The sequence below is a fragment of the Tachyglossus aculeatus genome, chromosome 9, assembly GCF_015852505.1.
Source record: "Tachyglossus aculeatus isolate mTacAcu1 chromosome 9, mTacAcu1.pri, whole genome shotgun sequence".
Lineage (NCBI taxonomy): Eukaryota > Metazoa > Chordata > Mammalia > Monotremata > Tachyglossidae > Tachyglossus > Tachyglossus aculeatus.
The window spans coordinates 60,252,200-60,266,220 of record NC_052074.1 but is presented as its reverse complement, the minus strand read 5'-3'; the positions used below and the strand labels follow the sequence as shown (position 1 = coordinate 60,266,220).

General features: G+C 45.1%; 1 protein-coding gene across 5 annotated transcripts in view; it reads left to right on the top strand.

Annotated features, from left to right (window-relative positions):
• ZNF385B (zinc finger protein 385B) overlaps positions 1-14,021 on the top strand; it is a 316,667-nt gene that overhangs the window by 94,809 nt on the left and 207,837 nt on the right. Inside the window, exon 1 of one of the 5 annotated variants that reach the window (XM_038750910.1) lies at positions 9,103-9,545. The exons of 3 other annotated variants lie outside the window; for them this stretch is intronic. In XM_038750910.1, the coding sequence (XP_038606838.1) occupies positions 9,521-9,545 (25 nt within the window). In that variant the 5' untranslated portion in view covers positions 9,103-9,520. Of the gene's footprint in view, positions 1-9,102; positions 9,546-9,789; positions 9,812-14,021 lie in introns of those variants that run through there. One more of the 5 variants, XM_038750913.1, reaches the window with a different exon arrangement.

The window sequence follows — 14,021 nt, the reverse complement described above, 5'->3', positions numbered from 1 at the left end:
TGAGCACTTACCACATGCGTGGTAATCAATCAATCGTATTTATTGAGCACTTACTGTGTGCAGAGCACTGTACTAAGCACTTGGGAAGTACAAGTTGGCAATATATACAGTCCCTACCCAGCAGTGGGCTCACAGTCTAAAAGGGGGAGATAGAGAACAAAACCAAACATACTAACAAAATAAAATAAATAGAATAGATATGTACAAGTAAAATACATAAATAAATAAATAGAGTAATAAATATGTACGTACATATATACATATATACAGGTACTGTGGTACTGTGCTAAGTGCTTGGGAGAGTACCGTACAGCAGAATTAGCAGACACATTCCCTGCCCGGAAAGAGAAATTGCACTGTTGTCTTCACTCAGACAGCCCCAGGTCCCCGATACAGTACAACAGGGTTGATAGACACGTTCTCTACCCACAAGGAGCTTGCAGTCTAGAGGTCTAGGACCATTCTCTTTGAGGATTCTGTGAAATCAGGGAGACTGAGGCCCGTGAGAATGAAGCCAAAGGTACAGTGGCAGAGACAGAAAGGTAGCATCAAAACTCTGACTAAAGTGCTCTTCCTAGATCGTGAGCATGTGTTGGGTAAGGACTGTGTCGATCAATCAATTGTATTTATTGAGTGCTTACTGTGTGCAGAGCACTGTATTAAGTGGTTGGGAGAATACAATATAGCAGACATTCCCTGCCAAAAGTGGTTGGGAGAATACAATATAGCAGACATTCTCTGCCTACAACAAGCTTACAGTCTAGTACAGTGGTCTAGCGGAAAGAGAATGAGTTTGGGAGTCAGAGGACATGGGTTCTAATCCCAGCTCTGCTACGCGACCAATGGCAAGTCACTTCACTTCTCTGTGCCTCAGTTACCTCACTTGTAAAATGGGGATTATGACTGTGAGCCCCATGTGGGGCAGGGACTGTATGCAAACTGATTACCTTGTATCTACCCCAGTACTTGAAAAAAAAATATGGCGTTTATTAAGCACTTACTATATGCCAGACACTGTACTAAGTGCTGGGGTGGAAACTTAGAACAGTGCTTAGTTCATAGGAAGCACTTAACAAATACCAATATTATTATTATTACAGTGTTCTGCACACAGTAAGAGCTCAAGAAATGCTACTGATTTGGATTGATTACTCCTGTGCATGCCTTAGTAAAGTCTGGGTCGAAATGGCCTCCTAGATTTAGAATTGTGGGTGAGGAGAAAGTATCTGCCCTCTAATCCCTTCTCAGCCAAGGTTCAGAGCCTTTGGACCATTAGCCCAGCGATCTGCCTACCACGGAAAGGTGTGACCAGGACCTGCAATTGATGGCTAATCTGAAAGCGGGACTGCACTAGCAAATCAGATGTCTGTGTTCTTTTATTTTCATATGCATTCATTATGCTCTAGTCCAAGGATGACATCCACCGTCCCGTCCCCTCTTGGAGTTCAGCGTGTCTTTCCAATGCTTCTGCTGTACCTTCTTTTCTTGTGTGACATCATAGCCGGGGCCTTAGAAATGCAGCTCACGTGGACCGGGCTTGTGTGGGTCAAGGCAGACATCGGGTCTGGGGTCTCTGTCTGGAGAGTGGGAAGATGGGGTCCTTATGACTGCTCTTGGAGAGATCAACAGGCATGGCGTGGTGGATCGAGGATGGGCCCATGAGTCAGAAGGTCGTGGGTTCTAATCCTGGCTCCGCCACTTGGCTGCTGTGTGACTGAGGCAAGGCACTCTACTTCTCTGGGCTCAGTTTCGGCACCTGGAAAATGGGGATTAATAATAATAATAATAATGGTATTTGTACATACTTACTAGGTGCCAAGCACTCTTCTAAGTGCTGGGGGAGACCAGCGCTTAGAACAGTGCACCAGCGCTTAGAACAGTGCTTTGCACATAGTAAGTGCTTAATCAATGCCATCATTCTTATACAAGGTAATCAGGTTGTCCCACGTGGGTCTAACAGTCTTAATCCCCATTTTATAGATGAGGCAACTGAGGCACAGAGAAGTGAAGTGTCTTGCCCAAAGTCATACGGCTGACAAGTGGTGGAGCCAAGATTCTAATCCCCACTCCGTCGCTTGTCAGCTGTGTGACTTTGGGCAAGTCACTTAACTTCTCTGTGCCTCAGTTGCCTCGTCTGCAAAATGGGGATGAAGACTGTGAGCCTCACATGGGACAACCTGATTAGCTTGTACCTAACCAGCACTTAGAACAGTGCTCTGCACATAGTAAGCGCTTAACAAATACCATTATTATTATTATTCTCACTCCCATGGGATGGGGAGGGGCCAAAGCCGTATCCCTCCCCCAGGCCTGGGAACCGGGACTCGGAAAGACTGCCGGATAGCGTGCCGCTCCCCTTTCCTGCCCGTAAGAAATTCAAATCCCACAGGCCTGCCGGCTCAGCCCCATCTGTCTTGTTTGGGTCGGACCAGGCCAGCTGTTGGACCCCAAGGGGATCTCGGCCTGGTGGACGAGAGCTCCCAGACCCTTGGGGGACCTGAGGAAGGGGGACAGGGAACGCTTTCCAGGGGGTGAGGTCCCAGAGACAAGAGTCTGAGTGGGGATGGCCTCCGGGAGAGGGTGGGGGACGGGGGCGCAAAACTGCGCCTTCTCTTTCCTCTCAGACCTCAGCCTTCTCCCCGGTGACTGGCCACCAGACCCAGCGGCCAAAGGCACCTCAGCAAACGCCATCACGGTTTTGACACCTGTCTCCATGTTTTGTTTTGTTGTCTGTCTCCCCCTTCTAGACTGTGAGCCCGCTGTTGGGCAGGGACCGTCTCTGTATGTTGCCGGCTTTTACTTCCCAAGCGCTTAGTACAGTGCTCTGCACACAGTAAGCGCTCAATAAATACGATTGAATGAATGAATGAACCCATGACCTCTGATTTCCAAGGCCGTGTTCTTTCCACTGAACCACGCTGCTCCTTCAAAGACTGAGACTGTGAGCCCCATATGGGACAGGGACTATATCCAACTCCATTTGCTTGTATCCACCCCAGCGCTTAGTGCAGTGCCTGGCACATAGTAAGTACTTAAAAATACCATTATTCTTATTATTAATAGTAATACTACTAATAATAATGATAGGGAAGATCAGGTGGGGATGAAAATAGGGCAGCAGCCTCATCTTTAACCACAAAGATATTGACTGTTCCTGCTCAATTTCCACTCTCAGAGAACACGGGGAAACCCGAGTTGTCTGGTGGATTCGTGTATTTTGAGGTAGGCAGGGCCAGATGAATGCAGGGGCATTAAGGCATGGCACCCCAGAGACTTTGTGGATGGAGAACAGGCCTGCGAGTCAGAAGGACCTGAGTTCTAATCCGCGCTCTGCCACTAGTCTGCTGTGTGACCTCGGGCAAGTCACTTCACTTCTCTGTGCCTCAATTCCCTCATCTGTAAAATGGGGATTAAAACTGTGAGCCCCCATGGGGGACAGGGACTGTGTCCAACCTGATAATAATAATGGCATTTATTAACCACTTACTATGTGCAAAGCACCGTTCTAAGCATTGGGGAGGTTACAAGGTGATCAGGTTGTCCCAAGGGGGGCTCACAATCTTAATCCCCATTTTACAGATGAGGGAACTGAAGCACAGAGAAGTTAAGTGGCTTGCCCAGAGTCACACAGCTGACAATTGGCGGAGCCGGTATTTGAACCCATGACCTCTGACTCCAAAGCCCCTGCTCTTTTCCACTGAGACACGCTGCTTCTCAAAATTAATGCATAATTATATACAAAGAAAAATATACTCTGTGTCTGAAGCCTAAAATTAATCAAAGGTATTTATTGAGTGCTTACCATGTGTAGAGAGCACTGTACTAAGTCCCTGGGGGAGCTTTAAATGAAAGGCAGTTTTAGATTTAGCATCAGTTGCCTTGATTTCAGAACTGTGATGCTTTTGTTGGAAGAAGCAAATTGTACGTAGGGTACGCCCTTCCCAAAACGAGCAGCCCCAGGCCCATGGGAGAAATCATCCAGCCCCAGAGGAAGGCAGTATGAATTGATGCTGTTTTTACTACCTGACAGAGTTTCGAACCCGCCCCCCGCCCCGCCCACCCCAAACTGGGGGACAGTGTGGCTCAATCATCCATCGCTCATGGCTCTGCTCCCCTTGGCTACCTCCTCAGGAGCCCAGACAGCCACACCGAGGGCAAAAGCAGATCAGCTGGGCAACTTAAAAACTTACTCCCCCCCTCCGTCAAAGCCTTATTGATGGTTTGTCTGCTCTGAGAAGCCTTCCCTAACTAATCCCTCCTTTTCTCTTCTCCCACTCCCTTCTTTTTTCCCCCTGGCTTGCTCCTCTTATTCATTCCCCCTCCCATCCCCATAGCACTTATATCCATTTCTGTAATTTTTTTTACTTATATTCATGTCTGTCCCTCTAGACTGTATGCATGTTTTGGGCAAGGAATTTGTCCGTTTATTGTTCTGTTGTACTCTCCCCAGTGCTTAGTGCAGTGTTCTGAGAAACAGCGCGGCTAAGTGGAAAGAGCACAGGCTTTGGAGTCAGCGGTCATAGGTTCAAGTCCCGCCTTCACCACTTGTCAGCTGTGTGACTTTGGGCGAGTCACTTCACCTCTCTATGCCCTCAGTTCCCTCATCTGTAAAATGGGGATTAAGACTGTGAGCCCCACGTGGGACAACCTGATCACCTTGTAACCGCCCCAGCGCTTAGAACAGTGCTTTGCACATAGTAAGCGCTTAATAAATCATCATCATCAATCGTACTTATTGAGCGCTTACTATGTGCAGAGCACTGTACTAAGCGCTTGGGAAATACAAATTGGCAACACATAGAGACAGTCCCTACCCAACAGTGGGCTCACAGTCTAAAAGGGGGAGACAGAGAACAAAACCAAACATACCAACAAAACAAAATAAATAAATGCCATTATTATTATTATTATTATTATTATTATTGTTCTGCACACAGGAAGTGCTCAATAAATATCATTGAATACTTGAATGAATGAACTCAAGTGGCTGCCATCATACCAGCTTGGGGAAGAAAGCAGAAGGACCCTCTGATGGTCTTTGGAATGAGGGGAACATTTGGATGCTGAGAGAGAATCAGCATGGCTTAGTGGAAAGAGCACAGGCCTGAAAATCAGAAGGACTTGGCTTCTAATCCCAATTCCACCACTTGTCGGCAGTGTGACCTTGGGCAAATCACTGCACTTCCTCTGGGCCTCGGTTCCCTCACCTGTAAAGTGGGGATTAAGACTGGGATCCCGGCATGTAGTAAGCACTTAAATGCCAAAAAGAAAAAGAAGAGACCCGGTAAATATTAAATCCTGGACTTGTCCTTGAGTCAGTCATCAATGGTATTTATTGAATGCTTACTGTGGGCAGAGCACAAAACTAAGCGCTTAAGAAAGGACCTGGAACTGAGAATTAACAGCGTTCATGCCCATCACGAGGTCCAGAAAAGCAACCGTCTACTGGATTTTCCGACAGACGATCATGCAGAACTATTTTCACATTCTGAAACCGGGGTTCTCTGTCTGTTTCAAATTGGATATTTTACACCCTCAATTAAACAGCCAAGAATAACTGAAGGCTCCAGGAGGAGTTGAGCCCTCTTTAGCTATATGTGAAGTTTAACATATTTTCATCTATTAGTAGCAAAAAAAACCCAGGCTAGGTAAAAATGTGCACCAGGAAGACTCCTTTTCCCTTGTAAAACAGAACAGTGCTCAGCACTTAGAACAGTGCTTTGCACATATTAAGTGCTTAATAAATGCCATTATTATTATTATCTTTTTGAAAATGTGTCTTCTGTTGAGCATTGGATTATCTTATTCACAAACTCACATTTTTTAAATTTTTTATTTTTTAGAATTTAAGAGCTCACTATGTGCCAGGCACTATACTAAGTGATGGGGTAGATCCAAGTTAATCAGGTTAGACACAGTCCATGTCCCATAGGGTTCACAGCCTTCATCCCAATTTTACGGGTGAGGGAACTGAGGTACAGAAGTGAATAATCATAATTATGGTATTTGTTTAATGCTTACTCTGTGGCAGGCACTGTACTAAGCACAGTCCATGTCCCACATGGGGCTGACAGTCTCAATCCCTATTTTACAGATGAGGTAACTGATGCCCAGAGAAGTGAAGTGATTTGCCCAAGGCCAAGCAGCAGACAAGTGGCATTCTGGTAGTTCTTAATTGCCGCAATTGTGTTTTACCTAAAACCAGTACCGGCGACAGGAGATCAGGTCCCTCTTTACTTCCTTGACAGCCAGCATTTTAGCCCGAATCATTGATCTGTTGTTGACCTGGTTTTAGTCTTTGCTCATCCCCACACCCCAACTCAGCATCCCCCCTCACACCCACCTCTAGCTTGTCATGCACACCCCGAGCCCTCAGTTGTGTAGAGGAAGCACAAACCCAGCTTCTGGCTCCATCTCCGTTTTAGACTGTGAGCCCACTATTGGATAGGGACTGCCTCTATATGTTGCCAACTTGTACTTCCCAAGCGCTTAGTACAGTGCTCTGCACACAGTAAGCGCTCAATAAATACGATTGATGATGATGATCTCAGCTTAGGGGTGATGTTTCCCCATCCAACGAAGATGGTTCTGGATCTTACCCCTCCCTTCTGACCCTCACCCTCATCTACTTCACGGGCCAGAGGAGCAGAGCACATTAACACCGTCCTGCCCCCGAGAGAGGGGAAAATAGTACTGGTCTATGCCACTAGCTTACTCTTTGCCAAGCACTGTACTAAGCACTAGGGTAGATACAGTATACGCAGATGAGACACAGTCCATATCCCACACGTGGCTTGCAGTCTGAGGGGAACAGGGAAGGGGTTTCTCATCCCATTTATGCAGATGGGGAAACCAAGGCACAGAGAAGTGAAGTGACTTGACCAGGGTCACCCCAGCAGGCAGGTGGCAGAGCCGGGATCAGAACCCAGATCTAACTCTGAGGCCTGGAAGTCCTTTTTTCCCTAAGTTCCTCTCCCTCTGTGTTGGATTTCTACCTTTGGACATTGGTATTCACTTCAGCCTCAGCCCCACAGCACTTACGTACATATCTGTAATTTATTTATTTTTATTAATGTTCACCCTCCCCTCTAGACTGTGAGCTCATTGCAGACACAGAATGTGGCTACCAACTGTATGGTTCTACACTCTCCCAAGTGCTTGTACAGTGCTCTCTGCACACAGTAAGCACTCAGTAGATACCATTGATTGATTTCCACTAGGCCACATGACTTCTTTCAAAAAGGCCTCCTGAAGATTTAGTCGATACCAGGGCACCTTCCCGTAAACCATTACCAGATTACCTCAAGGTCGATACAGCAGCGGCAGGGCTAGAAGCTGAAATGATACATCAATCAATGGTATTTATTGAGTGCTTACTGGGTACCGGGCACTGTACTAAGCGTTTAATAGAGTGTGGAGAAGTAATCCCCACCCATAACGAGTTTAGAGTCTACAGTGATATTGCCTTTGGAAGCTCTTTCATCCTCCAACCCACCACTGCTGTTTCTCTACAACTTTTTTTTTTAATCGTCCTTGTTAAGCGCTTATTATATGCCAAGCACTGTACTAAGCACTGGGGTAGATACGAGTCAATCAGGTTGGACACAGGCTATGTACCACGTGGGGCTCACGGTTTTAATCCCCATTTTCCAGATGAGAAAACTGAGGCCCAGAGAAGTGAAGAAACCCGGGTCCTTCTGAATCCCAGGCCCGTGTTGTATCTACGGGGCCGCGATGCTTCACCCTTCCACTTCCAGCAATCCCCAGTCTTCTGAGGTGGTTAAGTGCTTAGTACAGTGCTCTGCACATAGTAAGCGCTCAATAAATACGATTGATGATCACCTCACACCCACCGGCCTTAGAGCCTTCTCTGATTTATGGTATTTCTAACACCACCGGCAGTTGGGAGCTTTGAATATTGCCTCTCGTGTAGAGAAAGGACTGAATAAATCAATAAGCAAAGTCCTTCGGAGGTTTCAAGAGAAGCCCTGAATCCAAAAGTGCTTTTAATATTAGACCCTGATTTGCTATGCAAATATAGTCTCATTTTGATTCCATGTTGCACACTTTTCTAGGAGGAGAACCATTAAATACATTCCTTGGAAATTCTGGCGGTTAGAAACTTGTTCAGATCATTTCGTGATTATTTCATTAGCAAGTTCTCGTATCCTTTTTGCTTTGCACATGCTGTGAAACTGTCACCCTTCTTGTGATCTCAAATCATCTGCTGCTCTCTGCACTGGGATAGATTTGTCTTTGCTTGTTCGGAGCTATGCCAGCTGCTTCTTGCATTTGATGCTTCAGTATAGAAAGAGAAGGGGTTCTGAAAAGGAAAGGGGGGGAATTTGTTTAGGGGCAAAGGAGCGGGGGTGGAGTGGATTTTAACGAGCTGGGGATATTTTTCCATCTCCTAAGCAATCAAAGTAACTCTTCCTCTGCTACAGGCCTTTGTCCTTGATCTTGGAGGTCCCTTATCCTGTTCAATTGGAACCCACTGAAATCATTGACCTTTGAAGATCTAATCTGGCTAGAATCGATATTGTTATGTCCTTGGGCTGGAGTAGTCAGTCAATCGTATTTACCGAGCGCTTACTGTGTGCAGAGCACTGTACTAAGCTCTCTGGAGAGGGCAATATAATAATAGAATAGACAAATTCCCTACCCACAGTGAGCCTACAGCCTGCGAGTGGGGTGGGGGGAGGAGATAGACATTGGTATGAAATAAGAAGAATTACAGATAAGTACATAGCTGCTGTGGGGCTGTTCTTTCTTTGTGTCAAGGCATGACCTGAGAAAAAGGGCTCAACTAATGGACGTCCATGATCAAATATCTATAAATGTATATAGTCGTGCGGTATCATATATAGCCATGTTGTATTTCACATGATCATTGCTTAAATTTATCTGCCCCAGAGCCACAAGAACCAACAAGTATTTCGATTTTTGCAGTCTCCCAAATAGAAACGCCTCAAAATATAGATTAGCGATTTTTCCTGTCTCCCGTGCATTGTTGTACAGAGCTATTTTTACCACTCGCCCAGCTCAGAGAGGTGATTCTCCGTTCTGGGTGGCTTGGAGCGAAGTCTGTGGAGCCTTCACCTAATCAGATCCCTGTTCTGGTTTGCTCGAATTTGATCACAGTAGCTGATTTCATGCATTGATAATGAAGGCTTAGGTCGCTCGGCGAAAATCCACCTCAGACTTCCCAGCGTGACGATTCCCCCTCACGTCGTCCTGAAGCTAGAGAGCTGAAACTGCTCGGCTTTCTCTCCAAATGACTCAGAGTTGTGTTTGTCCTTCCCGAAAATGTTGCCAGTGTGTAAAGGATTTTCAACGAGCGATGCAATAAGCCAGCATCTGGGGAGGTTGGAGGCTGCGCTGATATAACACGCTGTCCTGTCACACAGTGGATCAGGGCTGGAGTCAGACCTCTCGCTCTGCACCTCATCTCAGTGACACCCTGGAAGTTTTGTTTATCCAACGTGACTGCTGTCAAGTCGGGGAGGTAGTGTTGCCCGTCATGTGGAGTGGACTGTCCAGTAGAGGTGAGCCTTTTCTTGTCAAACTCGGTTAGCTGGTCGGGGTCTGTCATCGAGGCTTTGGCATGCTGTGTGGGATCTGCGGAGTCCCGCCGTCTGCGTCCCTTGCCTGATGCTGGCCGAGCAGGGGGAGTAGAAGTCTGAAGCAAAATTTGAGGGGGCCTGAAAATCCCCGGTGAGCTTGCTTTTCCTTGCCCTGCTTGCCGTTTGCCTGGGACACTTTACCCGTAGCCGACTTCCTGGGCATTAGGCACGCAGTATTCCCCGAACAGGTCAGTGTTATTACGAGGCTGCTGTCATTTAGGAATGGAGGTGATCTCCCCTCCGATCAGGTACTCGGGGGGCTAAAACCGGCTAAGGGTCGGAGACGATTGGTCGTAACTTCGACGTGAAAAACAGATCGGAGAACGTGGAATCCCTGAGCTGAGGAAGTCAGTGAAATAGATTGCATCTTGTTAAACCTGACATTTTTAATAATTAAAAGTTATGCCCTGTCACGCACTGGACCATCTCCGGTAATTAATTTCCAGTGGCAGTTAGTTTTTGAGAGGTGCAGAATTCCTAACGTTTCTGCATAAGCGTATTTTAATTGAATGTGACTTTTATGGGTACCTAGTTTGTATTTTAAAATGTGTGATTATACTGCCATGAGGCTCAATGATGGTGCATCTAAAACACCTGACATTCTATTATGTAATGTAGTTCCACCTATAGAGTTTTTGCCCCCAGGAGAAAAATCCACTGGATGAATCTATGCTGAAAGTTATTTTCTAAGTATGCTTGTTCCTGTGCTCAGTTTCTGTTTTGCTGTTTGTCTCTTTGGGGGTGATGGAAAATTGTGTCAGACAAGAAAGGTGTGCTTAAAATGACTGTGTCATATACAGAATGATAATAGGCTTATTAAGGGTCTGTTCAATAGGTGAAGACAGTTGAGGGGTGGAGAGGATGTGTTTTTTTTTTTTTATTGGAAACCAGCTAGCTCGTGGGCTTTTTTTCCCTGCTAAATGTATTTCTGAGGCAGCCGTTATATAGTGTTCAGCTCTAAAGTTATAGATAAGTGTGTGTGTGTGTGTTTGACGGAAGATTCGAGAATTCCCATTTACTGCCAGTACATGTAAAGCTTGGCTAAGCAGACTGCATCAGGAGCAAACCATTTGCGTTAGCCAATCTGTCTTGGCAAGTCCCAGGATCTCTATCTTGCTAGAAGCCACTGTGTGCCTTTGAAAGCATGAAATTAGTTTTATACTGAGCACATGGTTTCTCATTTAGCAGTCCTTTTTATGGTAATGGTCAATTTATAGTTTGCCGCCAGGATTTCAGTGTTGTGTCCAAGTCAATAGCTTCTGCTAAGGTGTCTGCAGATTAAAAGAACCCCCCCAAGGATTTTACCATCAACCGAATCTACTTCCAATATCTTTGTGCTTCTAAAGTTCTTTCACTTTAATTCAGTAATACACCTTCAGAATATCAGGTGTCTAATACAGACCAGTGGGTGAGACAGGAAGGTGCTCGTGTCATGAAATGTCCAGAGCCTGCGTTTATTTTTCATAATGCATTTACAGAAAAGCGCGTTCTTGGTGCCAGCAGTATCATATGTAGCGAAATTCTGTGTCTCATTTTCCTGCTAGGCTTGTGATGGGTGCTGGAGTGTTCGGTAGGGAGAAATGCAGACCTTTTTTGATGGTAGATTTTTTAAAAATAATGTACTATAAAGTCATCCCCTATAAGGTAAGGATGAAAATGGTTGAAAAATGGAGAAATGTCACCCTTACTGCAACTTCTTTAATCTGAAACCCTAAGCTCTCATTGTGTTACAGTTATGAAAGCATTATACTTTTTTCCTGGATCCAGTTAGAATTGGAGGACATAAATTAATATGTAGCACTTATTATTAGGAATTTCAGGGTAGTTTCCTTAAAACTATTACATTTTCACCCTAGCTGACCTAAATTAGTTAGGAGAGTCTAATATTATGTCGCATGTCAACAATAAACTAATCACAAGTAACCGTCGGGACATTTGCAATGGTGTATAGTATGGCAGTTATTGTTTTCTGTGTGTATGCAGTAGGTCTAGTGTTGTGGTATACTTTTCTTCAGTGTTTGCTAGCCTAAGGACTGGAAATATTTCTGGGAATTTCTCAAAGACATGTTTCTTTAGTCTTTTTCTTCCTTTGACTTGGTAGCCCAGTGTACATGACTAAAAAATGATGACGTATCAGGTTTTGTGAAGGAATATTTGTGCCTTAATATCATTTTTGATTGGGCATTACAATGGGATTTGAAGTTGCCTTGCTTCCCTGTAGTTCCCTTACCTATCAATCAATAAATCAGATGACCGATTCCTTCAAATGATCAGACTCTGTCTTTGTCTTGGAGTTCATGCAGTCTTCCTGGATCATACACTTCTTTTTTTCTTACATTCCCCTTCTAGACTTTAAGCTCCTCATGGGCAGGGAATGTGTCTACCAAATCTGTGCTCAGTCGCTTAGTACAGTGCTCTGCACACAGTAAGCACTAAATACCAAAGATGGATTGATTAAAAATGCACTACAGAGTGGGTGTGTGTACAAACGTTTGTGTGTACGCACATATCTATATGGAATAGGAAGGGCAGGCTAGCACCCGGAAGTCATTTTGAAGCCGAAAAGTGTTTTTGCTACTCCATTGGAGAGAGAGAAAGATTCTCTGCACTTCGTAGACTTTCATTCATTCATTCATTCATTCATTCAGTCGTATTTATTGAGTGCTTACTGTGTGCAGGGCCCTGTACTAAGTGCTTGGGAAGTACAAGTTGGCAACATATAGAGACGGTCCCTACCCAACAACGGACTCACAGTCTAGAAGGCTGTGAGAATCTAGTAGAATCTAGTAGACTTGATTCCCTTAGAAAAAATTTATCATTTTCAAAGGTTCTCTCTTTAAGAAGAGGAGCAGCGTGGCATAATGGAAAAAGCATGGGCTTGGGAGTCAGAGGACCTGGGTTCTAATCCTGGCTCCGTCACTTGTCTGCTGTGTGACCTTGGGGAAGCCAAAACGCTTCTGTGTGCCTCAGTTCCCTCATCGGCACAATGGGGATTCAATCCCTGTTATCCCTCCAACTTAGACTGTGAGCCCCATGTATCTAATCTGTTTTAACAAATACCACAATTATCATTTTTATTGTTGTTAATAAAATGAGAGCCGTTGCTATCTGTAATAGTAACAACCCATACGAAACCCTTCAACTGGGATACGAAAGGCAGATAAGAGCATCATCTTGAAGTCTGGATTTCAGCCATGTTCTAATTGACACTAGAGAGATGTTTATATCCCTATGAGGAGCTCAACTGAGTGGGCCCAAGACTGATTTTTTGAGAGAGAGAGAGAGAGAGAGAGAGAGAGAGAGGGGAGCCAGCCCTGAGTACAGTGCTCTGAACACAGTAAGCACTCAATAAATACCACAAATGATGACGATGAGCAAGAGGGAGGTCTTTAGTAGCTCTCGATTTCTGAGTTGTTTTCCCCGTTGTCATTCTAAAAGAAATAAATCGCTGGATCTCAGACGAGCCAGACTCAATCTCTTTCAAGTTCTGCTCCTCCCCTTCTTCCCCTGACCCTTCTGTTTGCCTTAATCAGTTGGGATTTGGACCTGATGTTCTTTGGTGCTCTCCTCCCCAAATACCCATTTTTTTCTTCCTTATTACGTGGGCCCTCCCATGGAGTGGAGAGCTATTGGGTCAGATTTGAAAGTGAATCAACTTTTCAGGATATTAAATATTTAGTGAAGTTTGAGAAGCAGCATGGCCCAGTGGATAATGCATGAGCCTGGGAGCCAGAAGGACCTAGGTTCTAATCCCGGCTCCAACGCTTGTCTGCTGTGTGACCTTGGGTAACTCACTTAACTTCTCAGTGCCTCATGTATCCCATCCTTAAAATGGGGGTTAAGATTGTGAGGTCCATGTGCGACATGGACTGTGTCCAACCTGGTTAGCGTCTATCTACATCAACACTTAGTACAGTGCTGGGTACAAAGAAAGCATTTCACAAACACTTATATAAAAAAAGTGAAGCCAGGGGCATTCAAATGTTCCAAAAGGGTCTAAAACTTCCTTCTATGTGAGATCAGACCTCTTATTGCTGTAGTGTTTTCTCTTCCTCCTCTGGTGCTCTTGCCATACTATTATTGTTTGAAGACTGTGTGTCCCTTCCATCTGCCCCTCTGCCCTGTTTTGTTTCATTTTTAATGGTATTTGTTGTGTGCTTACAATATATCAGACACTGTACTAAGTGCTAGGGTAGATACAGGCTAATCAGGTTGGACACAGCCCTTGTCCCACATGAGGCTTACAGTCTTTATCCGTATTTACAGGTGAGGCAACTGAGGCCCAGAGAAGTTAAAGTGATTTGCCCAAGATCACACAGCAGATAAGTGGCAGAGCTGGGATTAGAATCCAGCTCCTTTGATCCCAGGCCCGTTGCTCTTCCCATTAGTCCATGCTGC